Source organism: Trichoderma reesei (assembly GCF_000167675.1).
Source record: "Trichoderma reesei QM6a unplaced genomic scaffold TRIREscaffold_9, whole genome shotgun sequence".
NCBI lineage: Eukaryota > Fungi > Ascomycota > Sordariomycetes > Hypocreales > Hypocreaceae > Trichoderma > Trichoderma reesei.
In genome coordinates, this window is record NW_006711156.1 from 802717 (window position 1) to 828190 (window position 25474).

General features: G+C 55.4%; 5 protein-coding genes across 5 annotated transcripts; 4 read left to right on the forward strand and 1 right to left on the reverse strand.

Annotated features, from left to right (window-relative positions):
* Positions 1–480: 480 nt before the first annotated feature.
* TRIREDRAFT_107463 (uncharacterized protein) lies at positions 481–1342 on the forward strand (the record flags this gene model as incomplete). The annotated part of the gene is made up of 2 exons (XM_006965306.1): positions 481–625; positions 726–1342. 2 exons carry the CDS (start codon positions 481–483, stop codon positions 1340–1342), a joined length of 762 nt encoding a protein of 253 aa, XP_006965368.1.
* A 7953-nt stretch (positions 1343–9295) lies between these two features.
* Positions 9296–10405, forward strand: TRIREDRAFT_107464 (uncharacterized protein; the record flags this gene model as incomplete). Its single annotated transcript, XM_006965307.1, has 4 exons — positions 9296–9396; positions 9489–9770; positions 9890–10269; positions 10335–10405. The coding sequence occupies 4 exons, from the start codon at positions 9296–9298 to the stop codon at positions 10403–10405; spliced, it is 834 nt and encodes a 277-aa protein (XP_006965369.1).
* A 935-nt stretch (positions 10406–11340) lies between these two features.
* On the forward strand, positions 11341–17185 carry TRIREDRAFT_78012 (histidine kinase; the record flags this gene model as incomplete). Its single annotated transcript, XM_006965308.1, has 2 exons — positions 11341–16884; positions 16967–17185. 2 exons carry the CDS (start codon positions 11341–11343, stop codon positions 17183–17185), a joined length of 5763 nt encoding a protein of 1920 aa, XP_006965370.1.
* Positions 17186–18452: 1267 nt separating this feature from the next.
* TRIREDRAFT_121868 (uncharacterized protein) lies at positions 18453–20241 on the reverse strand (the record flags this gene model as incomplete). The annotated part of the gene is made up of 3 exons (XM_006965440.1): positions 20126–20241; positions 19585–20040; positions 18453–19495 (listed from the first exon to the last, which is right to left on the reverse strand). The coding sequence occupies exons 1-3, from the start codon at positions 20178–20180 to the stop codon at positions 18453–18455; spliced, it is 1554 nt and encodes a 517-aa protein (XP_006965502.1). The 5' UTR covers positions 20181–20241.
* A 2306-nt stretch (positions 20242–22547) lies between these two features.
* Positions 22548–24677, forward strand: TRIREDRAFT_22331 (uncharacterized protein; the record flags this gene model as incomplete). Its single annotated transcript, XM_006965170.1, has 3 exons — positions 22548–22865; positions 22923–23596; positions 23690–24677. 3 exons carry the CDS (start codon positions 22548–22550, stop codon positions 24675–24677), a joined length of 1980 nt encoding a protein of 659 aa, XP_006965232.1.
* Positions 24678–25474: the final 797 nt, after the last annotated feature.

The following is a 25474-nucleotide window of genomic DNA, read 5'->3' on the forward strand; positions in this document are numbered from 1 at the left end:
TCCCCGCGCTACGGCCCCCATATTTGGCCGCCGGCGCTCCGTCCTGGTTGCTAAGCGGCGTCGCTGATTGGCCCAGAGGCCCGATTGCTGCTGTCCATCGTGTTCCCCACAGCGGGAATCCTCAGTCGGCGCGCCTATGACGTGCTTCGCTGGAAATCTACATCAACCACTCGTCACTTTTCTTCTTGTCCGAAGCGTTGCTTCACTTTCCGTCCTGCAGTTCTTTCTCTTTCTCCCACTCTCTTGATTCACCGCCTCCTTGCCAGAATATTTGCGATCGTGGCTCACACTCTCGGGAGCTAACGACTTAAGATATACGAATCGATCTCCATTCCTCTGCCAGCGCTAACCACCAGCCAACTTCAATCTTCCTGAAGCCTAGCAATAGAAGCTGTAATCAGAAGTTCGCGTACCAGCCTCTCGAAGCTTTTCTCCTCCCCTCAGCATCCAATCGTCAACTCTCATCTCCAGTTGGACGCCATGGCAAGCTCTACTGGCATACCGGCAAGACTGCCCAACGGCTCCGAGACGGGCCTTACAAGCCGCGAGACAGAGCCTCTCCTTGGCCGCCCCGGCGCTGTTGCGCAAGAAGAGGACAAGTCAGCCCTCAACAACCTTGTCCTAGGTATGTCGTCTTGCTCCGGAACTATACCCTACCTCTAGCCCGTAGCGGATCGGACCACTTCATGTTACCCTCGCTGACACGACATTAACGACAACAACAGGCACTGGCATCATCGCACAGATAGGCATCTGGCTTCTCGCCGTCATCATCTGGGCTAGCGTCTTGACAAAGCCTCTCATCCTCTTCTCCGGACACCCTCTCGCCCAATCCTTGGCCGTGCTGGTGCTGGTGCAGTCCGTGCTGTTCCTCCAGCCCACCCACACGAGCGAGCAGAAGCGCCTCGGGCAGCGCGTCCACGGCCTGCTCAACCTGGTGGCCTTTCTCGCCCTCGTTGCCGGCGTGACCATCATCGAGTACAACAAGGAGAAGAGCCACAATGCGCACTTCCACTCGGTGCACGGCTACCTCGGCGTCATCACCTCCATTGTGCTTCTACTGCAGTACCTCGTCGGCTTCACCATGTGGGCCACGCCGAAGCTGTACGGGGGCGAGAACAATGCCAAGGCCGTCTGGAAGTATCACCGATACAGTGGCTACCTTGTCTTGGCCCTCTTGCTGGCCACCGTCAACAGCGCGACCCAGACGGACTATAACAAGAATGTGTTGAAGATTAAGCTGTGGGCCACGCTTGTGCTGTCGGCTCTTATTGTCATTGGAGTCTATCCCCGGATTCAGAAGCAGAAGCTGGGTTTTGCCCGGCCGAGTGTTGCGCTTTGAGTGGCTGATGGACCAAAATTGATGGCCCGGTTGTTAGATTGAGCACCGCTTTGATGTTGCCTACCTTTGTTTTACTGAGATGATTGCGCTTTCTTGATGCTTTTCATACCTGCAGATTGCATAATGCAAATACTTTTACAGTTGTGCGATGAGACCACGTCAATATACGAACGCGATCAGTCAGGTAGCGATGTAAAATCAAGGTCTAGAGCCTATTTCCTTCGAGCTACAATCTGATCCTCTGCTGGTGCATGCTATCAATACGAAATAGTATCTCTATGCTCGACATTGCTCGTTGAGAGTTACAGCAACTAGCCTATCCTGCCTCGTCCATATGTTCATCTATGACTCGCTGGACAATCCAGCAAGAGAATTTGAGAGAGAGAGAGAGAGAGAGAGAGAGAGAGAGAGAGGGGGGGGGGGGGGGGGGGGGGGGGGGGGGAGAGAGAGAGAGAGAGAGAGAGAGAGAGAGAGAGAGAGAGAGGACCAAGTCACGTTATCCTGCTTGAGCCTGAAAATTGGAAAACTGGGCATGTTCCTGTCCATCACGGTGATCCAACTACCTAGTAGTGAGTAAGGTACATGTAGTAGCTGATCGGGTCCAATGCAATGCTAGGTATTGTTGATCCCAACTACCGAGAGACGGCGTCGAAGCCACTTTACACGTCAAAGCCACGAAACAAGGGCTGTTAAACTGACGAATGCAATAAACACATCACTGAACACGTGCAGTTGTAGATCAGCAGTACTAGTAATCTCCGAATGATTGTCGCTTTTGCTCTATCATTTCGGGGGTTTCCCACTTCTGTGAAGTTCTATTAATAGAGTGAGATAGAGTCTTTGACAGATTAAGATCGTCCCGTTCAATGCTTTGATCCGCTTCTATGTACTTAGTCACCCGGCATAAAAAGCAACGACTCGTGAGGTTGGCGAGCAGAGAGATAACGAATTCGGCAAATCAGGATATACGAGTAAGAGGCATTCTAAATCAATGTTTTTTTTTTTTTCCCTTGAAGGTCCAAGCTCTGTCATTCGTAATACTAGTGCTTTGCGTTGCAAGAGACGGCAATCACATGCTCGCGGCGACATTTGACGTGTCTCGGTTACCGATGGGGAGAATTGCAAGGTCGAAAACCCTCCGATTCTCCCTTTTTTTCGATTTCATGTAAGAATGGATGGCTTTAGGATGATTAATCACTGGCAACTCGGCGCTTTAACGGATCACACCGGTCTGTTGACTTGCAGCGCTTGCTGAAATTAGTAGCACCTTAGGGACTTAGTACCTAGGTAATAGTGGTAATAGCAACTGTCAGTGCTGGATCAACCGGGACGCTTTTCCATTGCCCCAAACTCCTTCCAAATCATCTCACACACCTTACGCGCCTACCTAAGGTAAGGTAGTAAGATACAAAGTTCGCCTCACTTCCACTACGTTCTTTGGCTCCTTCCTCATACTGTACTTTAACTATATCACTACTGTATTATATTGATATTAATGCGCAACGAAATTCATCAGGCAAGTGCCTCTCCCATCCCACTTCCCCAATGCGGACTCGGCCAGGATCTCCAATGGTACGCCACCGACGCAATTGCGGGCCAGCAGAGTCCCTCCCAACCGACGACGTCACCCACCAGCTTCTCCCTTTTGACCAAACAGGCGCGCCTTTGGTGGTTACCCTGTACGAGTATCACTGTACTCGTATTATACTGGCTTGACTGGGCAATAACGTCTTAGTAGGTACCTAGTCATCGTCAAAGCTTTTTCTACTGCTTCATCTCGCAACTTTGTTGGGCTTTTGGCGGCTTGTTCTTTGCCGAGGAATGGCGCATGCCTTTGTTTCGTCCTTCAAGCAATCGCAAGAAACGGTCCCGTGTCTCCTGTACCGTGTGATCAAGATTTGCGTACAAAACAAAGAACATATACCCGACCATGAGACCATTTGCCGCGAGTGAGATGACCAGCAATTAGTCTTCGACATTCGATACTATAAAGCAAATAGGAAAAAACAAAAGACTTAGACAGCCGACAGGCTAAGAAATCGGGCGGTTATGGCGCAAAGCTCGCACAAGCCCTCTCTCCCCTTCCCGAGAGCCGAACGGAGAACATCCACAGCCTACTACCTACCCGTCTGCTCTTGTTTGCATTCTCACCTCCGTCCCTTTCTCCCACCTGACAATATCCCATCTGCCTACCTACCGATCCTCCGAGAGGGCATCAGAATGCATCCTGGGACTTGTCGTGAGTAAGGCTCTACACTGAGGACAACACCACCACCCCATCAACTGCGTAGAAAACCTCCTCCGTCAGCAGAGCGCGGCTGAGCTACTGTACTCTTTCTTCTTCACTTCTCCCCCATTCCTTTCCATGCCACTACCTACCTTACTACTAATACTGCCTATGTACCTACCACAACAGACGGGACTCCGGGAGCGAGCTAATACTACGTCATTTCCGCTTTCCCCCATCCTTCACCGTTGCGCGCTGCTCCTGTTCACCCCACACACCCCAAAAAAAAAAAAAAAAAAAAAAAAAAAAAAAAAAAAAAGAAAAAAGCATCGTGACATTCAGGAAGCGCAATGAACAAATAAAGGTAGATGCACCAACACTAAGCCAACGCTTTCTCTCGGGTAGCGGCATTTGGTGGCTTCCCGCAGGAAACAACCACCAGCGGTATTGAACCGCTCCATGTCTCAGTTGAAGGGGGGAGTTTGGTCTCGTCTGCCCTGCCTGTTTTTCTCTTTTGCGGGCGGTGCGATGCGTGAAGATTAAAGGAGCCCCCCAAAAAAAAGAAGCAAATCCCATAAGCCGCGAAATGCTTCACATCCATCATCGTCATCATCATCCATCAGCCATTCATCAGGTGCTCTATCACTCTCCCAGCTGAGCCATGTAATGAGCAGGTGTTCTTGTAACTGAGGTGATAATGTTAGTCTAGCAACAACCTCAGGTATGTATGCCTCCCCTCCCCCCCAACGAGCGGAGCGAATTCCGAAGCAACAGGGAAAAGTTTTCAACCTTATTATACCGACCTGTTGGTTCTGAGGCGGGCGGGTCAGTATTTTTCCTTGCTTCCTAAGGGTTAGGTAGACATGGACGAGATGAGTCTGAGCTGTTGTGGGTACTATAGTACGATACAACGATCCCGGAGGACCGGACAAGATGCTCCCGCGCCTCTTGTGGGAGTTGCCATCGGCGAACTGCGTGTCCTGCTTTTTTTCTTCTTGCATCTTTGCCTGACGGAGGCTGCCTTTCCCGTGGAGGAGGAGCTAGTATTCCGTACGGTGATGCTTGCACCGAGCTATTGGTCTCTGATGGGGGGGGCCCTTGTTTGGCTGTCGGTGGGAACGGGCTGTCATACATGACTACAGTACATAGTACTACTAGTAATACCTACAGGTCGACGGTGACGATACGAGGTTGGGCTACCACAGAGCCTAGAGTCCTTGTGCGCACGAGTCAGCTTGTAGATAGCTCGTGGTAGTTGCTGTATGGTCAAGTGTCTACTGTAACTGTACCCGGATGACACAGTTGGAAACGGGAGCATTGTTGACGGCGTTGAAGCAGATGTGAAGTTCTCGCGGCTTGCAATTGCTGCTGCTCCCGTCTACTGTACTCTCTCTCCGGCTGACTCGCACTAATCGCCTCCCGCCAGGTCGTCTTGACGATAAGATGATTAATTCGAGAAGAAACTCGTTGGTATCGGCAGAGTTGGAATTTATTGGATCCTTGCCCGTCAATAGATCCATATATCGGTGGCCGATTCCTCTAGCGGGATGGGCCATCGTCATCCAATCTACCACAGGATCGGTACCTACAGAGCAGGGGGGGGCCAATCAGCTGAGAATGGAGATTGGGAATTTCAGGAGGAGACCTAGCAGGTCTTGCCGGCCAATTCCAGTGGGTATGAGGGACGCGCACGCAGGTGAAGGAGCCGGGATTTGATGCTTGGTTGTGATAGCATGCTGAATCGTGAATTGTTGTAGAATGCCATACCTGGTAAACCACCTCACGGAGGTTGAGAATATCGTGGCGGGAGCATTGTTAATTAGAAGCACCCTAAAAATAACCTCGCTCCGGCGAAGATCATGCGTTCTGAGAAAAAGGGTAGGGGGGGGGGGGGGGGGAATGCCCAAGGACAAGGCAAGGTGATGTCCGCGTATGTACGTCGTTACCCCCCTGTCCTCGTCCGTCCGATTCGTCTCGTTTACACGGGAGCGTAGGTAGTTCCCTTCGGTTGCGGCCAAGCTAGAATGTACACACGCCAGGTTCATGTGACCCTCGAGGGGGGGAGGAAGAGACGGGAGATGAAATGACGGAAAACGGGAGCAGCGACAGGTATGTACATGTATGTAGGTAGGCAAAGAGACGATGAGGTTGTCAAGAAGCACAAACCTTTTACTCCCTATCTCTCTCTCTCTCTCTCTCTCTCTCTCTCTTCCCTCCCCCGCTTGTCTTTGAGAAAAGGAGATGAAATACGAGGTGTGCAGATTAGATGGCTGCGGGCTGCACCGGGGGTGTGTGTGGAAGCACACAAAGCCTGGCCCTTGTTTCTTTGCTGTGCCTTGCTTCACAGATGACGTTGATGCCGCAGGCCCCGTGGGGGATAACATTTGATGTCACGTCTGTGTTCGCATGTAGTACTGTAGTACTTCGTACAGAAGCCTGAAGTGATTACTTGCGCCGTTGCATAAAGTACCGACTGGGGGAATGTTATAATATCCATGCTTCATTTGCTCTGCTGGTTGATGCTCGAGGTACCTATTTTCGAGAGACAACTGCCCGCATGTACCCGAACGGTACGGCGGTGATGCGCCGTCAAGATGGGCTCTCAAGCCATCTCCGAGCGACGGAGATCAGCGGTCGATCGTGTCGGTCCATTCCCCGGCGGGCATGGCATTCTGCTCACGTTGGCCAGAGGGGGGAGGGACGGAGGAGGGTTGGGGGAGGGAAAAAAAAGGTGATCTGGATGCCTGGGTTCTGCATGAGTTACATGTACGTCACGACATGGCCCGGCAAAGCCCTCTTGTTGCCGTGATTCGTCCCTCGTACCCGGTGTTGGCCTGTCCGCCTGCGGGCGGTAGCACTGCGTCGGCCTCAGAAGGGCCTCGTGTCCAGGCCAGGATTGATGCATGATTGAGTTTGGGAGGGGATTATGCAGGTGTGCTGTTTGTTGTGCAGGACTTCATGTTGTTACTCGTGCGGGCCTGAGTCTTTATGGCATTACTGCAAGAATAGACGGGCAGGGAGCGGATGGGCAGGAGAGCATATGAAGTGGCAGTCGGCAATGGCTTCCAGCGGCAGTTGAGCGCAACGGGAGGTATGGAGAAGAACGATGCTTGATAAGGTACACACATGTACAGTACATTGCATGGCGCTCCAAGGCTTGGTTAGACACGTCGGTAGGTACATGTAGGTAAGGTAAACAGGCAGGGCTGCTCGTGGCCGTTTGATGGATGTGGATGCTGATTCGATCGTTTCTTGCAGGGCCCCCAACAATCTCCGAGGGAAAGGGCTGAAGGGCCGCCTCGTGGCTTGGCCACCGGCGCTCCATGGATGGGAGGGATGGAAAAGCCTCCTGTTTGACGCCCTGTCTGAATCGTGGTGTGGGCCCGGAGGGAGCCTCTCTCATCATCAAACACACCTTTGCTATGGTCCCTCAAGCACAAGGGAAACGTCTTCCAGTTCAATGTCGCTGGCCCTTGGCTGATTGTCCGGGAGGATCGAGACGACGATGCTCGACCCACTGACTGGTAGTATTCTGTACGCGCATTGACTTGGCGAATCCTAGCTGACTCCTTGGCCACTGTCAGAATATGAAGCGAACTTGACGGGGTCATCATGGCTGGTTTTGGCCGGGAGCCCAAGGGCTGGTCCGAAGCTGCACGTAAAGCATCAATCAGCATCGGGCCGCACCATTGCATCGCTACGGCGGTCAGCCTCCTAGCCCGAGCAGATGGATGGATGGATGGATGGATGACCGTCGACCCCACGCACATGTCCTACGCTATTACCGTGCTTTTCACGGCCAGTGATACTGTCCAGTACGTCGGTATAGCATCGCCAGGTACATGTATCGGTCTGTCGGGGTTGAGGCCTCGTGAGCGGTATCTGAATTCGTTTGTCTTGCTCAGGTGAAGGAATAGGTTAGGTGCCTAGCCTTCATCTTCTTGTCTTGCTCCTCCCCGTAGTCGTGTGCTCGTCCACCGCTCAAGTCTGCTGAGCGAGTGGTTGAAACAGGCACCACGCAGCCATTCAGCTGGGCTGGCTATTGGTCCATGTGGTGTTGATTGAATTGCATGTTCTATCGCGTTGTTGTCAGCGGTGAGCGGTCAGCAAGCAGCTGAGGCTGGGCATGGCGTGAGCTTCGACTGCCAGTGCTTGGATACGCGTTTGTGCGCAAGGCAAGGTGACGTGCATGTATGGCGCCTGCGAGGTGGTGAGTTGCTGGACGAGCTGCTGGAAGACACGTCTTGTATCCATTAGGCAGTGATAACAGCAGCAACAGACACGTCGACAACTGCTGGTGTGCTCCATACATGTATCCAGACAAGCGCCGTAGAGCGCGGGCAATGGATGGCCTTGGAGGAGGAGATACTGTATGTGATACTATCTACCTACATGTACACGGCAGTAGCAGCGTTTACAGGACTAGTCGCCGTTTGCATTTAGCCTGGCAGCCAAGCCGGAGGAGCTGAGATGCGATGCCTGGGAGATGCTCCGCGTGGCCGCAATTTAGAGTTGGCGAAACGGCACGCGAGCTTTGATGAGGGCAAGGATCCAGGGAGTGAGAGAGGCACGAGCAAAGTATGTATTATCAATGTATCACTTCCGCACCAGCGGTCAGAGTTGCGGACTGCCAACTGAATCAGCAGCAGGTGATGCGTACCTATCAGGTACCGTAGGTAAGGTACATGTAGGTACTGTATCGTCTGTACGTTGTGCTTGGTCCCAGACCTGGTGAGCGCTCAGGTTCAGGATCATGTTTGCGTCGAGATGATTGGGGACAGGTCCGGGTGAGCAGCCCTGCCCTGGCTTTTTTTTCGGCGGGCTGGGCGTTTCCACCGCACTGGGAATGCATCCGGCGAAGAGTGGAGTTTGTTACTGGTCTTCTGTGTGGTGCAATGGATGCCAGCAGAAGCATCCATGAATGAATCCAGCACGACACCATAAGCTGCTGGAAGTATGTACCTTAGGTATCTAGGAGTAAATAGAGGTACGTTATTGTCGTGATGCTATTACTTCATGTTCTCAATCCTGTCGAGGCAATGCAAAGCACCACCTTGTTGCACACAGCCAGTCGCACAGACAAGGAAGAGAAAAGCAGGCCTGAGCAAAGAAAAACGACAAAAACACCTCAAAGGGCTTTTTCTCTCTCTTCTTCACACCCCTGACGTGGGGCTGCTCACTAGGGCCGTTGTCCAGCCTCCAGTTCCTGTCACCTACGTCATAATCATTTTTTTCGGGAGCGGTTATCCAGCACCCCAAACCTGTTATCCAGCACCCGAGAATCTAGTGGAAGGTACTTTCGTATACATATGTCCAAGCATAACACTCATCATTCCGCAATCTGAATAAGCTAATTGATAAACAAAAATTACATCCATAAAAGCGCAAGCGCTAAGAAAGCCATTATTGCTCTTTTTCTCTCCAGATTGCATGCATAAATGAGGTTGCTTTGGGGGGCGTAATCTTAGACCAAAGGGTATAGATACTCTAGAGGCAAGTGCTGACTCAGCGTCAATTGCGGTACTTCGAGTTGTGTGTGGCTGCCATATTTTAATAAGGTACCTCGGGGTGCTGGATAACAGGTTTGGGGTGCTGGATAACCGCTCCCTTTTTTTCGCTCCCTAATAAGCGGTTCCGGGGGGCGACGGCTTGGGACATGGGGGGCGCATTTCGGGTGCATTTTGGGTGGCCTGGCCAGCACGCAGCCCAGACCTTGAAGCCACCTCATGGCTGCCCCAGAAGCGACCGCTTGGAACCTCGTTGCCCGCCCAGGCGGCGTCCAATCCAGCCAGAGAGTTGCTGCGCGCCACCCCCAGCCGCGAACTTGGTTCTGCAGCGCTTGCGGATAGTCCTTCCAGGTTTCTTCCAGGGCGCACCCACTGAGAGACGGACTAGGTGATCAATACCTAGGTACCTTAGCCTGTGCTGTGTCGAGCCCTGGAAGGGCGAACGAGGAACAGTGAAGACAGTGACTGCAGCGGGTTGCTACAGCGCTCTCTCCTCTGTGCCGCCCGCTGGACCTCAACTGTGCGGGCAGACTTTGCAACTCACTCAACCGATTGATCCCTGGACCAGTGCTGGAAAACCACCTGCACCCCCCGGCTGTGGCCTGTCCGCTCCATCTCCCCACCCCTGCCGCCCACCGCCTGCGATAGACTGCGAGGTGCACCCATCAGTTGCTGCTGTTGCTCGCTGTGACGTGTGAGCAGAGGCCCTACCTTACCTTAGCAGTACCTTACCTGCACTACATGTACTGTACAGCCAGCCCGCCGACAGCCTACTACTAGTAGCAGGTGCCGTACGTTGGATTACTTGTACAGTAGGTCCCGTCCCAGACAGGGAACCGGAACCTGGAAAGCACAACCACCACCACCACCACCACCACCTCCACGCTTTTCCCGCACACATGCACTCGACCTCCAAATTCCAACCCTCTCCACACACAGCCAGCTCGCCTTGCCCGCCATAGCCGCCAGCCGCACAACAAAGAGCGGAACAGACCAGAGGCTGAGGACAAAGAGGGGATCGACAGGGAACACACGAGATCGGGAGATACCACGCACGAACCCCGAGAAGGAGACGAGACAGACAGACGAGACTCGGGAACAGAGGCCGACACGGACGCAGAACCGAACCACAAACCCAGAACCAGAAAACGCACCCCAGGCGGACGCACGCACAGACGGCCTGGAGGAAGCCCGTAAGTGAAAAAAAAAAAAAGAGAAAGAGAGAAAGAGATAATAAGAGGGGAAAATAATTAAGCAGCAAAAAGGCTGGGAAAAGAGAAGATCCAGGAAAACAAAGAGACGAGACGCGGCACACAGAAGCAAGCATAGCTGGCCGGCCAGCCAAAAAAAGACAGCCAGACGAACGGCCACAGAGAGCCAACGAGAGACTGCAGACAAGACAACGCTGTCGAGGCCGAGATACCGTTCAACGCACCCGGCTTGCCCCTCCTCTCTCCTCCGCCTCTGCTGCCCTCTCGCCAGCCAGCCAGCCAGCCAGCCGCTGTCGTCCTTCTCCGAGCCCTTCCCGTGCTTTGGATGCTGCCGCCCTGTCCTGCGTATGCGGCATCCCACTTGCCGACCTGACCTGACGAGATCCACCGCCATCCCTCTTCGCTCAGAAGAGGGCATGAGGCATGCCACGCCAGAGCTTCTCGGCCGAAAAGAGAGCCCTGTTCTCGCCCTCTCTGCCCGTTCCGACCTCGTCTTCCTCCAGCACGACGACAACCACCACCGCCACCGCCACGCCCTCGACTGAGACGCCCACCTCGCCCACCTCGACCGCCTCCTGGACGCGTCGCCTGGAGCTGCCCACTGGACCATTTGCCCACTGGACCGTCGATGCTGCCGCTGCCGCTGCCGCTGCCGCTGCCGCTGCGACTCCCTCCCCCGACCCGGCCGCCGCGAGAAATGGACGAGTGACGGCCAGCACTCCGCAAGATCGACATGCCAATGCCAAAGGCTCAATGGCGGCTCGTCGCTCCAGCTATCCGCTCGCTTCCTCGAGCCCTTCAGCAGACTCAGTCTCTCACTCCAGGCCCTCGGTTTCGCGGCGTATAACTGATGTGAACGGCCGGGATCCCGATGATGACTACCAGGACGAGCACCGAGACTACGACGATGTCTATGCCGATATCGATGGTGAGGCCGCTTGCAATGCTGATGCCCGTTCCGGGGTCGGCGCCCAGCCCGACGGCATCCTCGACGACGACGACGATGTTGATGAAGGCTCTCATGCTTCCCACACTGCCCCGTCCGCATCCGTGATGAATGGTTCCACGCAAGGTGAGACGCCAACGGCTGAGGGACCAAACCTATCGCAACAGCAGCTTGTTGAGTATCGCGAGAGGCTGATTCGCAATCTGGAACTGCGAGATCTCTCCGCTCAAGAGCTCCACTTGGGGATCCCCGACAAGACCCGCGTGGCGCCCGTCCTCGAGGATTCCGTCTTGAACTCCCCTTATCCAACTTCGGCCTTTACAAGCACGTCGACCGAGTCTGGAAACACAATCCGTGGCGGCATGACCCCGGCACCCATCGCCAGCACCCCCTCATATCCCTTCCCGCGAATGACGATCCCACCTGGAAGCTTTGGTCCATCTGGCTTCTCCCTCCCACATGCCCAGGCTTCCGCTGCGTCGGGGTTTCCCCGCTCGCCCCATCCAATGAACCTTGACCATCGTGGTGTCCTCGACAGAGTTCTATCAGAGACGTCGACCCCGGCCTCGGCCATGACCTTCCAGCCGGGCGCCGCTCCGCAACCCGATGGCTTTGATTTTCCCACCCCCAGTCTATATGACCTCTCGCTGATGCTTTCCGCCGAGCCCGGTCTCGATGCCTGGTGGGGCACCGTCGTCCAGATCATGCGAGAAGTGTACCAGGCCGAGCGTGTCACGTTGGCGGTTCCCGCCGACACCACGGACATTGAAAACGTGCCGTGGGGACAAAAGGCTACCTATAACGAGCACGAGCAGGATGACCTCAGCATGAACTACCTGGCCAGGGGCACCAGCGCGGTGCCAAGCGCTGTGCCAAGCGCGGAGAATGACGCCGTTGATGATGTGCTTGCCAGCCCTACCGCGGGCACGCCCCTGGAAGGGCCAAGGCGGCCTACGTTTGCGAGCCGTCACTCGTTCACCACCTTTGAGGAGAACAAGGACAAGTCACCGGAAGGCATCACGATGGCGGCGCCCCGTCGACCCACCTACTTGACCAGAAGTCAGACACATTCTCCGTCCATCATGTCCGCAGCGGAACGGCAGGGAGACGATCGCGCCAAACTAAACAAGAGCACCCTCCAGCAGCATGACTTTATCGAGGAAGAGCAACAGCAGCAACGGCCCATTCCCAGCTGGGAGGCGCCCTTCGTGAGCAAGAGCAACGGCCAGGGCAGAGTTCTGCCCGTTCTCCAGGCTCTTGATTACGAAGCCGACCCCTTGATTGACAACACGGGCGTCATGAGAGTCTTGGAGCGCGGACGGCCAGTGGCCTTGACAAGAAATTACCCATACTTGGCGCCAGCAGCTCCGGCCGCACCACCGTTGACCGGACGGCCGGAGCTGGCGAGGAAGCCCAAGAACAAGAGATCAGACTCCGCAACCAAGCTGTCGTCCATCTTTTCGGGCCCTACTGGCGCCCGTGCCTCTATCAGATCCAAGGTGCACTTTGGCGACACCATCCTGGACGACGACAGCCCGAGGCCGCCCACGCCAAAGTATGAAGAGTATGAGCAGACCCCTCCGTCGCCGTGGTCGCAGTCCCCGGCTCCGTCACCCGCGGTCAGGCCCGATCCGAAGGAGAACCCCTTCTTCACTGATGCCACCGTCGACGAAGACTCTTTCAACCCGGATCCCACACCCACGGACTACGCCTCCATGCGGCCCCCGGAAGCTATCGGCGTCGATCACTCCTGGACGGTTTTGCATATTCCCCTTTCGACCGCCCTGCCCTCCAAGCTGCAGCCCCACTCCTTTAAGCTTGATGCCACGACGATGCACCAGAAGTCACATTCGAGGAGCAGCCAGTCGCCAGAGAGCATCCACCGCATCTCCATGGAGCCTGATATCCCAAAGAGAGACAAACCGGCTCCGATTGCCATCTTGTCCGTCCTCAGCCCCGTCATCCCGTACCCATCCAACTTGCGACACTCCCTGGAGTACCTGGCGCCGCATCTCGCGGCCACTTTCTCTCTGTGTCGACACTACACCAATCTCGAGACGGAACTTGCCGGTCTCAAGCGGAGAAGGCCATCTACGGCTGGGTTTGGTGCCGTCACCGCATTCGGCCGGCCAATGGAAAACGCCCCCTTTCTCGCCGCGGACGAGTCGGCTGTCCTACAGCAGTCGTTGGCCGGGAGCATCACGAGTCCAAGCGACTATTCGGGCATATCCAAAAGCACGACTGGCTCGCCGACCGGCACCCCCGGATGGGACTCGGGGGCTCTCGTCTACCTTGCGGAAAGACGGCAGCCCGCGGCGAGCCCAGCGGGCATCTCCCAGTCCTCGGGTGGCTATTTCGGCAGCAAGCTTGCGAGACAGAGCTCGCAGCGGTCTCGGGCTGGTTCTAAGGAGGACCCTTCTGGAGACGTGCGGCCATCTCGCCTAGGTGGCAACAAAACCGCCGCTGCCGCTGCCGCCGCCGCCGCGGCGCCCCCAACACCGCAACCTGCCGTGACAGCGGTCGAGGACATGGCGGATAGACATGCAGGGAGCTCGGACGACTCCACTAACGCAAAGGACACTCAGTCTCGAAACAGTCTCGATGGAAGCATCGACCTTGACGCCATATCGGCCGATAGATTCCCCGAGCCTCCAAAGGTCGAGCAGGGTCCATCGAAGAAGGGCCACACTCTCCTGCATAGCTACGGCGCCGACTTTGCCTCCACGTTCCAATCACTGCCTCCTGGCGCCAGCCTGCCCAGCCGGCCGCTGTCATCCAATGCAAACGTGCTGCAGAGGAGCAACTCGTTCATCGCCTCCGCCGCTGACATGCCACCGCCGTCCGATAAGCTGAAAGGCCTCATACTCGACTCTCTACCCGCCCAGGTTTTCGTTGCCTTGCCGCAGACGGGCGAGATCGTCTGGGTCAATAGCCGCTATCTGTCCTACCGGGGACAGACAGTGGCAGACCTGTCCGCGGATCCATGGGGCAGCATCCACCCAGACGAGCGCGAGGACTATCTCAAAGCCTGGAGTCATTCGTTGAGAACGGGAGAGCAATTCTCCAGCACTGTAAGAATCAAGAGATTTGATGGCGCCTACAGGTGGTTCTACGCCCGCGCCGTTGCTTCCAGGGATAAGCGGGGGACAGTCGTCCAGTTTCTAGGCTCGTACCTGGACATACACGAGCAGCGCATAGCCGAAATTAAAGCCGCGCGCCAACAGGAGGTTGAGGCCTCGGAAGCAAAGCACCGTCTGCTAGCCAACCTGATCCCGCAGATTATCTTTACTGCCACGGAGGAGGACGGCGTGACGTTTGCAAACGAGCAATGGCTGTCCTACACCGGCCAGAGCTTCGAGGACTCGCTGCGCCTGGGCTTCTTGGACTTTGTCCACCCGGAAGATTTGGCGAGATGCCGCATTCCTTCCTCGCAGTCTACTTCACAACCTACAGCTTCGGATCCAAAGGGCAACGGGAGCTCCGGCCACGGCGACACCACAAGCACGCCCACGGACGCAGCAAAGGAGCGGCCGCCGGCAGAGACTCCAGGCCGAGGGCGCCCATCAAACAAGCAAGGCGCTGGCGGTGAAACGGGCTACCACCTTGCGAACCCCGACATTGCAGAACTCGCCAAGAAGGGCGTCATCAAGGTCGGCACCGACTCCAACGGCAGACTGTCTTACACGACAGAGGTCCGGCTGCGCTCAAAGACGGGAGAGTACCGGTGGCATCTCGTTCGCTGCGTCGAGATTGACACCATAGACTTTGGCAGCGGCGCGAGCTCCTACTTTGGCTCTGCCACCGACATCAACGACCACAAGCTTCTCGAGGCCAAGTTGAAGGAAGCCATGGAGTCAAAGGGCCGGTTCTTGAGCAACATGTCTCACGAGATCCGTACTCCTCTGATTGGAATATCGGGTATGGTGAGCTTTTTGCAGGATACGCCGCTCAACGAAGAGCAGCGAGACTACACCAACACCATCCAGACGAGTGCCAACAGTCTCATCATGATCATCAACGACATCTTGGATCTCTCCAAGGTGGACGCGGGAATGATGAAGCTGAGATTCGAATGGTTCCACACCCGCTCGCTCATTGAGGATGTCAACGAGCTTGTGTCTACAATGGCCATCTCTAAAAGACTCGAGCTCAACTACCTCGTGGATGCAGATGTCCCCGCGTGGGTAAAGGGCGACAGGGTTCGGATTCGCCAGGTCCTGTTGAACGTCATCGGAAACGCCATCAAATTCACGTCGGAAGGCGAGGTGTTTAGTCAGTGCAAGGTGTACAGGGGAGATGACGCGGTGGTAGGGGAACACGAGATTATGCTCGAGTTCATCATCACCGATACCGGCCGTGGCTTCTCCGAGGAAGAAAAGGCTCTCATCTTCAAGCCCTTTAGCCAGATTGACGAGAGCAGCACGAGACAGCATGGCGGCAGCGGGCTCGGCCTGGTCATTTCAAGGCAACTCGTCGAGCTCCACGGCGGCAAGATGGAAGGGACAGCGGTCATGGGCAAGGGCTCAACCTTTACCTTTACGGCTCGCTGCTCGCTACCGACGGTCGAAGATCGGCCTCCGATGCCCAACAGTCCGGGGTCGACAGCGACTGTGGTGTCTCCGTCATCTGCCGCGTCCGACGAGCGTGGCCACCATACGAGGCTTCCCGCGCTGCCGCCCGCGGCGCCCTCGGTCCAGAAAACGCACAATGCGGACGAGTCAAGTTTCGTGGGTCAAGAATTCATCCCGCTGGGTGCCGAATCGACAGGCAGCTCAAGCCAGTCTCCTCACTCTGGCCAGTCGCTCGCTACGGACAGGTCTTCTATAACATCGATGAACACGGGCTTAGCTCGCTTCAGCGAGGCGGCTAAAGCTAGCGGTCAAGACCTTTCGCAAATGAAGCTTGAGATGCCACCCGACCGAGGCTCGACAACACGCAGCGCAACGCCGGAGAAGAAGCTGCCGTCCGAAACGTTCCGCCCGCCGATGTATCTGATACTCATCATTTGCCCTCAAACGCACAGCCGCGAGGCCACTACGCAGCACATTGAGATGACGCTGCCGAAAGACGTGCCTCATCAGATCACCGCCGTTGCCAGCGTTGAAGAGGCTGAAGCTTTCATTGGAGGCGAAGATCCTATTCGGTTCACCCACATCGTCATCAATCTCGGCGAGGCTGAAGCAGTCATTAGCATTATGGACAAGATCACCAAGTCTCAGAAGATGGACAGCACCATGATTTTGATTCTCTCGGACTCGGTCCAGCGGCAGGAGGTGATGAAGTACTCGTCCGGCACCAAATACGAAAAGCTCTTTTCGGACAAGATGGTCAACTTCATCTACAAGCCGGTCAAGCCATCACGGTTTGCCGTCATCTTTGACCCGGATCGACGACGGGATCTGAGCACCGACTGGAACAGGTCTACCGCGCAGCAAATGCTGGAGAGTCAGAAGGCTAGCTCCCTGGAGCTTCAGAAGCGCATGGGCAACAAGGGCTTCAGAGTCCTGCTGGTGGAAGACAACACGGTCAACCAGAAAGTGATGACCAAGTTCCTTATGAAGGTTGCAGTCGACGTGGACATTGCCGTTGACGGAGCAGAGTGCGTCGAGAGAGTGTTTTCGAAGCCGCACAACTACTACTCTCTCATTCTGGTGAGCTGATATCTATCCCCTGTGGCGATTGTTATGATTCGCCATGTCTGGAGGGCGCTTGTCTTGCTAACATAGGACGCAGTGCGACCTCCATATGCCTCGCAAGGATGGCTACCAAGCCTGTCGCGAGATTCGGGAATGGGAGATGCATTACAATTACCCGCAACTGCCCATCATTGCGCTTTCTGCCAACGTCATGTCAGACGTACAAGAGAAGTGTGCTGCAGCCGGATTTAGCGACTATGTGACAAAACCTGTGGACTTTATTGACCTCAGCAGAGCCATGTCACGGTTTTTCTGAAGCGGCCTTGCTGCCTTTTTTATTCTTGGCTGAGAAAGGGGGTAGATGGGCGAGCTTCCTCCATAACGCAATGGCGGACTATTCCAACGACCTCACTCTATCTCCAATCTTTACTCATCTCGTCTCATCAGGTTGATATCTTCTCCGACGACCCACAGCCTGTGCTGAGGGATTAATCCTGCGAGCTGGCGACTCTGGGGCGTGGCATCGGTACTACCTTTTTGTTACTTTACTTTGATAACTTCACCAGCTTCATCTTTCTTCTTTCTGTTCTTTTCTTTCACTCGCTCTTCCATAATCGAGCCGGATAGCCTAGGAGAGCCGGGCAGAGTTGTGGTAGCACGTTCTACAGCGGGCGGAATCGAGCCTTGGGAGTCTTGACCACCTGGGTCATTAATGCTATGGTTACTTTGGTTGTGTGCGAGAAGGGGAGGTGGAGGGTTTGTGCTGCGTGCTTCTTCTTCTTCTATTGCATTCTTCCTCTTTATTCTTCTTTTTCCGGTTTTGTGGACGCTCTCGTTTGTCCATGCTGCTCTTTTCAGGCATCAGATTGGCACATCAAGACGAGGGAAAAAGTGTCTACCTAGGTATCAGGCAGGCAAGGGGAAGGGTCACAATTATTACTTCAGGGCTACGGCTGGGATTAAAGACTTGGGCAAATGGGTTTACATAAAGGAAACTGGAATTGGCACGGAGCTCGCTGTTTTTTTTTTCTTCTTGTTGCTTTTTCTTTTCCCTTCTTGCTGCTTTTCTGCATTGCGAATTTTGGGGGGAAGGGGGGGGGGGCAACATTGCGGTTGTTGAGCAGGACCTTTGTAATGCACAATGTGTATGTATCGGTTATCTTGTGGTTTGTTGTTTGAGGTCTTCTTTCTGAGTGTGATTATACTAGAGGATTATTATACCTACTTTTGAAACTCATCCGTTGTCGTTTGGGGTGAAGATGTGGCCCGGTTGAAGAGGGATGCTAATCATCACTCATCCAGGTGTCAAAAAGGTAATTCGCGAATCATGGTGACAACGGTACATGAAACATGCGCCAAACGTCTCTCTTTCTTTTTTTCCATTTGGACTTGACCAGATAATCCATTCTATATAGCTAGCTTGGCTCACCCAGGTATCCATCACCAAACAAAAAAAGACAGGAATTCATGCTGAGAACCGAAAAGCCACGCTTTGTTGGTGTGCCAAACGCTGATCCAAACCCAATGCAACCAAGCAATTCCTCTCTCCTTTTTATTGCCCCCTTTTGTGTTTTTCTTGCCTCTTAATAGATGCTCCCCCTGACGCTCCTGTCCTCCCTCTCCACCTCGTCCAGATCCTCCTCGTCTTCCTCGTCGCCGTCGTGCTCCGGGGCGCTGCAGTCCGTGCCCGGCTCGTCCCCGAGGCGGTTCGCCTGCGCGGTGCCGGACTTGATGCGCGAGTCGAGCGACGAGGCGATGCGCTGGCGGCGGGCGGCCTCGCCTTCTTCTTCTTCTTCTTCGGAGGCCTCGGTGTCGCTGCCGGCGAGGGAGGCGTGGCCCGAGTAGGTGCCGCCGGCGTCGCGGCCGACGTGCATGTGGGTGGCCTTTATGTGGCGGATGCGGTCCTCGGCGGTGATGAAGGACGGGGTGCCGTCGGGGGAGGAGACGATGTCGTCAAAGGCGCGGGCGGCTTCGACGTTGACCCTCTTGTTGTTGTTGATGTTGATGCTCTTGGGCTTGGAAGGGTCCGTGCTGCTGTTGTTATTTTCGTTGTCGCCGTCATCGCCGTCGGAGCTCGACACGTGGCGCTGCTGTCTCCTAGCGGCGAGATTCGTGGCCGAGGTGCTGTTGTTGTTGTTGTTGTTGTTGTTGTTGCTGGTGCTGCTGCTGGCGCCGTTGGCGTTGACGTTGGCGATCTTATCGTCCTCCTGCTGCTGCTGCCGCTGCCGCGCGTGGTCCAGGTCCTGACGGGGCTTGTAGGTGGCGGTGTGGTTGCAGCCGTTGGGGCAGCCTCCCCACCTGCGGACGGCGACGAAGCTCTGCGTGTGCTGCAGCTTGAAGTCGTCCTTGTTGTTGTTGTTGTTGGAGCCGGAGCCGGAGCCGTCGGCGTTCTTGTTATTGTCGTCGCCGGCGTCCTTGTCCTTGTCCTTGAGGGCCTGGGCCTGGGCGCGCTCCCGCCGCAGCTCGGACCAGGTGCGCAGCTTGTTCTCGAGGTGGTACTTGCCGTTGACCTGCTTGCGCATGATGAGGAACTCGCAGTGGTTGATGTTTCGGAGGTCCTCAAAGTACTCGACGGAGAAGTGGTACCACTTCATGAGGAAGACGCGGGACATGAGGCCGTGGGTGACTAGTCATGCATAGATACGATAGTTAGACGCTGGCGGAGTTGTTGGGACCATGGAGAAGTGTATAGAGAGGAAGGAAGACGAAGCTCACCCAAGACGCAGACGCTGGGAAAGTCGTCTTCGCCAAACTGGCGCCACAGGCTCTCGTTGAAGCCGCTGATGCGGTCGTAGGCGTCGGCGGCGCTCTCGCCGTCGGGGATGCGGTAGAAGAAGTGGCCGTAGTCGGCCCTCTCCTGCCACATGCGCTCCATCTCGGTGCTGCAGGGCTGGAAGTTGCCAAAGTCCTGCTCGCGCAGGCGCGGCTCCTCGTAGACCTTGATGCTGGAGCGGCGGTAGGGCGAGGGCTCGGGGTCGTCGGACGTCAGGGTGGCGAGGATGCCCTCGGTGGTCTCGCGCGTGCGGCGGTAGGGCGAGGTGAAGAACTGGAGGGTGTCGTCGGGGCGGAGCAGCTTGCGCAGGCGGCGGCCGGCCTCGTGGGCCTGGGTCCAGCCTTCGGGGGTGAGCTTGACGCGGTGGTCGGGGATGGTCTGATGTATCTCGCGGTTCTCTGTGGGGAGAAGGGTTAGCTGGAGTGAAGAAGAAGAAGAAGAAGAAGAAGAAGAGAGATTGTCATCGTGGGAGGGGGGACTGACTATTGCCCTCGGATTGGGCATGGCGAATGAGGATAATCAGCCGGGGCTTGGCCATGGCTGCGGGACGACGGGAGGTTGATGGCGAGGCTGACTGACGATGGTGGGGGAAAAGAGGCTGGATAATGGATTGATGAAGCTGTCGAGATGTTGGATAGTTTGGTAAGGTATGTAGTAGAGAGTAGAGCTGATGGAGGACGAGCGGCAGTTGAAGGAGGAGGACGAGGAGGAGGAGGAGGGGTTGTAAGAGTGAGGCTGTACCAGGCAAGGGAATGTGAGTAGGGAAGTGCTAGGGATGGTGGTGTGTTTTGTAATGGTGGTGGGATGACAATTTTGACGCCCAGGTGTTTCGGGGTCACTGGCGTCAAACGCCAACCATCAGCTGCCCCTGTCCTGTTTCACGGGAAAGGAGCTTGAGATGGTATTTGGTAAGCAAAGAAAAGGGACAGGATTGGAACTACCTTAGGTAGTTTGACTGATAGGAACTTAAAGAGGCTGCATTCGATGCGTCTGTTTGATGTTCAAGAGGCGGTGCTTTATGGCATATAGCTGGCACGGGATTGGGCTGTGCTTGTCTTGTCTGGTGCTGGTCTCTTATCACTGGCAAGTACTGTTCCTTGCACCGCCGGTGAGAGGCGGGCAGTGTCTGGAGGTACTGGGACTTGGAACGTGTTATGGGCGCCAATTGGCCGAATACTTGTCCCATGGAATCTGGGATTTATACAGGCAAGCATGAATTTTACATGCTGGAATCAACTCAACTTGCAACTATATCATGTTAAGTGGATGATGATATAGTCCTGGTCGTGACATTGACCAGATCTGTATCTATCTGTTGATTCAGCGCTAATAGAAAATAGGTGAAGCTGAAAATTCAGGGTCTCTTCTACTACTACCTAGGTACTAATAGCGGTATCAGGACTTGCAAGGATGACCCTCGAGCGAACCACTTTGTCAAATTACCGCGACTCAACTCCAGGGATATGCATATATAAGACAAAACAGACGATCTTGATCCAACAGAATCAACAGGTTATGGCCCTGCTAGCGCAATGGTTTAAACTTGATGATTTCCAACATGTCGGAGCCTACAAAGAAGCCGCGAGTTCAATCCGCGGTGGAAGTGCAGGTTCCATGTTGGCGAAACACCGCGAGGCAGAACATGAACGAGCTGTGTTTTTATATGACATGGTTGACATTTCCCCCCGAGAGACAGAGTAGTAAGAGCCACTGAGCCAGCTCTGAGAGAAGGGGGGGAAGCGCCATGGGGCCGTTATCAGATGTTGTAAGACTCCATTACAGATGCGTAAGAGCCACTGAGCCAGCCAGAGGAGCGTCATTGGGCTGTTTTATTTCTTTGAGATGTACCACATTGAGCGTAACAGCCGGTGGGAGTGATTTGAGCCGTCATCAAACCCGCAAGTTTCAATTTTTTGGTCTTTGTGAAACTTGATATCGAATGGGGTGATTCTGTAAAGATATATGGAGAGAACAGAAGGTCTATCGTGATGTGGTGTTACGGACACTGCATGGCAATCAATGCATAAGGCATCACAAAAAGCTTGTCATCGGTACGGAGCACCTGCACCACGGCGGAACCCATCCGATTCCCTCATCCAGCCATGGCGATGCCCTCACTTTTGCTCCCCCCTCCTTTCCCCCCCTTTGTTCATCTTTCCATTCTTCAACAACAACCAACACCCCCTGGTATTTCACCTCTCACATGATCCTCCCAATGCACGCAAATCCTCGCCCCCCTCTCAAAGAAACGATCGGGATCTCGGCCAGCCTAGCGGCCCATCTGGGAAGCCAGAACGGCAATCCGGCAACGGCAAGGCATTTCAGCTATAGCAGCAAGCCACTCAGACGGCGCAAGAATTCCGTCAGATGCCCCCTCTCCAGGCCTCTACAAAAGCAGGGCGAGGCTGTAACCCAGACTGGTGCTGACAAGGGAAAAACCAAAAAAGCCAGAAAGCCAGGTTTTTTTTTGGGGGGGGGAGGGGAGGATGCGCCACGACCGGGCTTTTTTGCATGACGTTTCATGACCCCACACGCATTCTTGATGCTGGAGGGGAGAGCGAAGATTTGTGATGCTATTGAGCTTTGACTCCTTGACTTACATGCTTTTCGGCTCGACGTTGCCGTGAAGCTGCTTCATCTTGATGGGCGACGATGCCGTCAATCCGTTTCCATCTGCCTTGTTGCCCCCTGCTTGATTTTCTAATATGGACGAATCTGTATACATGAGCTTTCTTGACAGTATTACTCTGTAAATACCTTATACTTTATACTCCATACCTACTTAATACTTTATACTTCATACTGATACTGATACTGATACTCATATTCATACCTACTATTCATCTTCATATTCATCCTCATTTGCTCGCTCGCCAGCTTACAAGATCACATCACATCACCCAACATGGTCTCCGACCACGTCCTCCGCCTCTGCCACTCGCCCAACACAGTCAGCTCCCTGCTCGCCAAGAACCCGTCCCAGAGCCCCGGCCAGATTGCAAAGGATCTCTACGGCATCTACGAAAAGGACCTCCGCCGCACTCCTCCTCCTCCCTCCTCCTCCGCCTCCGCCTCCGCCTCTACGTCTTCCTCTTCCTCCCCTTCTTCCCGCTGCTCCTCCTCCTCCTCCGGCAACAGCAACAGCAACAACACCAACAACAACACCAACATAAACACCAACAACAACACCAACAACAACAACAACACCAACAACAACACCAACGTAAACACCAACAATGGCCAAGCTTCTTCTTCTTCTTCTTCCTCAAAATCCCGCCAGACGCTGGACCTCGCCCTCCAGTGCGGCCGCTGGGGTCCCACGACGCCGAGCCCGCTCTTCCTCAAGGCCTTTGCCGACGCCCTGCGGTGCCTCGACGCGGATCCCCTGGCCGGCGTCGTTTCGCCGCCGCTCATGGGCTCCCACGGGACGGTCCCCCTGACCGTGATTGCGCCGCTGGCGGACGTCATCCGGCACGTCTCGAACGTCATTGCCCGGGCCGAGCGGGAAGTCTTCTTCATCACCTGCAACTGGTCGCCTTCCGTCGCGCAGCGGCTGGTGCGCAACGCCCTGGTCGAGCTGTCGCGGCGCGCGGGCGAGAGGCGGCAGAGGGTCGTCGTCAAGATCATGTACGACAAGGCGACGGCCGCGAGCGCCATCGACCCCCATCAGCGCGTCAGCCCGGCCGCGTACTCGGGCAAGGCGATCCAGCTGCCCGCGCCCGACGAGGTGCCGCATCTCGACATGGAGGTCGTCAGCCTGCACAAGCTGGTCCTCGGGACGCTGCACGCCAAGTTCTGCGTCGTGGACCGCAAGATTGCGCTCGTCATGAGCAACAACATGGAGGACAACTGCAACATGGAGATGCTGACGCACCTCGAGGGCCCCATTGTCGACAGCATCTACGACACGGCGCTCATCACCTGGAAGCGGCCCCTTGACCCTCCTCTGCCGTCGTATGAGTTCCCGGCCGCGCTGGGCGGGCTGCCGCCGCCGTCGTCGTCGTCGTCGACCGCCCAGCACGAGCAGCAGCCGCTGTATCTCGACAGGGGCGGCGCGGGCGCAGACCAGCAGCGCATCGCGGCAAGCGGCGAGCAGCAGTCGCACGGGACGGCGGAGGAGCTCAAGGAGCACACGCCCGAGGATCCGCACTACGACGCCGACCTCGCGGGGGAGATTGTGCGGATGCAGGCGTGCTACTCGACCAAGCCCGACGAGACGCGGCTGCAGGCTGCGAACCGCCTGCTCAACTACGCCGTCAAGAACCCGGTCGCGCCGACGGGGCCCGAGATCCCAGACGGCCACGAGATGACGCCGTACATTGACACGTCGACGCCGTACCCGGTGCCGATGGCGCTCGTCTCGCGGCCGCCGTACGGCAGCGTCGACTCCAAGAACGCCTTTGTGCCGCAGAACGAGGCCTGGCTGTCCCTCATCCGCAACGCGACGCGCGACATCTTCATCCAGACGCCCGACCTCAACGCCGCGCCGCTGATGCCCGCGCTGGCGGAGGCGTTGAAGCGCGGCGTCGAGGTCACCTACTACGTGTGCTTCGGCTACAACGACGCCGGCGAGGTGATCCCCGGCCAGGGCGGCACCAACGAGCAGGCCGCGCGCAGCCTGCTGTCCCTGCTGCCCGAGGACGGGCCGGAGCGGAAGCTGCTGCGCATATACGACTACGTGGGCAAGGATCAGGACAGGCCGATTCACCAGTGCTTCCGGGCGCGGTGCTGCCACGTCAAGCTGCTGATTGTCGACGGCTGCGTGGGCGTCCAGGGGAGCGGCAACCAGGACACGCAGAGCTGGTTCCACAGCCAGGAGATGAACATCATGGTGGACAGCGCCGAGATTTGCGCAAAGTGGAGGGAGGGCATTGAGAGGAATCAGAATACCAGGCTCTATGGGCGGGTTGCGGCCGATGGCGTCTGGAGGGATGAAAAGGGGCAGCCGGGCGAGGGGTATATGGGGGATCCGGGGTCGGTGGAGGGCTTGATTAAGGGCGTTTGGGGCATGTACAAGAAGATGGAGAGGGCGTAGACGAGAGTGTGATGATGGTGTATATAGGTCGATGTGTTGTGGTTGTGAAGTCGTGTAGATGAGAGTTGCTGGATATAATCAGCTGTGTATATGGGGTAGGTAATTCTCACTCTAGTGTATGAGACTCTTACTGAGAATGAGCGACTATGAGCATGATTGTCGAATAGGATGAAAAGGTACAGACACTCTAGATGGACCTTTCGTAGTACATACTATCAAAAGCAACAGCAGCTTCAATCAAGCTTACATCCATCTAGGTACCTGGATAGATCATACCCAAAAAGACTCACATGCCATCAACACCACGAACCTTGTATCAATGCAGCAGCTTCTCATCACATCTAGCTCCTTCTAGCACGCACAATAGCTCCCCTCGAGCTACACTAAAACGCTTTGTCTTCAAATACCACCCTGATACAATAACAGCAAGGAGCTACTCACTAGCCTGGCATCGAAACTGAATACATACTAGATTAGAAGTAACCCTTCTCAGACCACACTCCTCGGTTACATCATCAACTTATCAATCTCATGCTTCGGGTCATCTTCACCAAGTCGCCCAATGAGTCACATGTACCCTTCTCTATCAACGCCAACAGTTCGTACCCCATGGGGACTAAACCGACAGCATCTAGCACTTCCCCTAATCTACAGATCTAAATAAAGAACTCTCACCACTGCAGTCCTCAGTCCATCAAGCCATGACTCTCAAACAAGCAACCAAGTCAGCTTACAAATAAGCCCATACATACATACAAAAACCACGTTATTAATCAAGCTCAGTCCTGCGTCCAAGC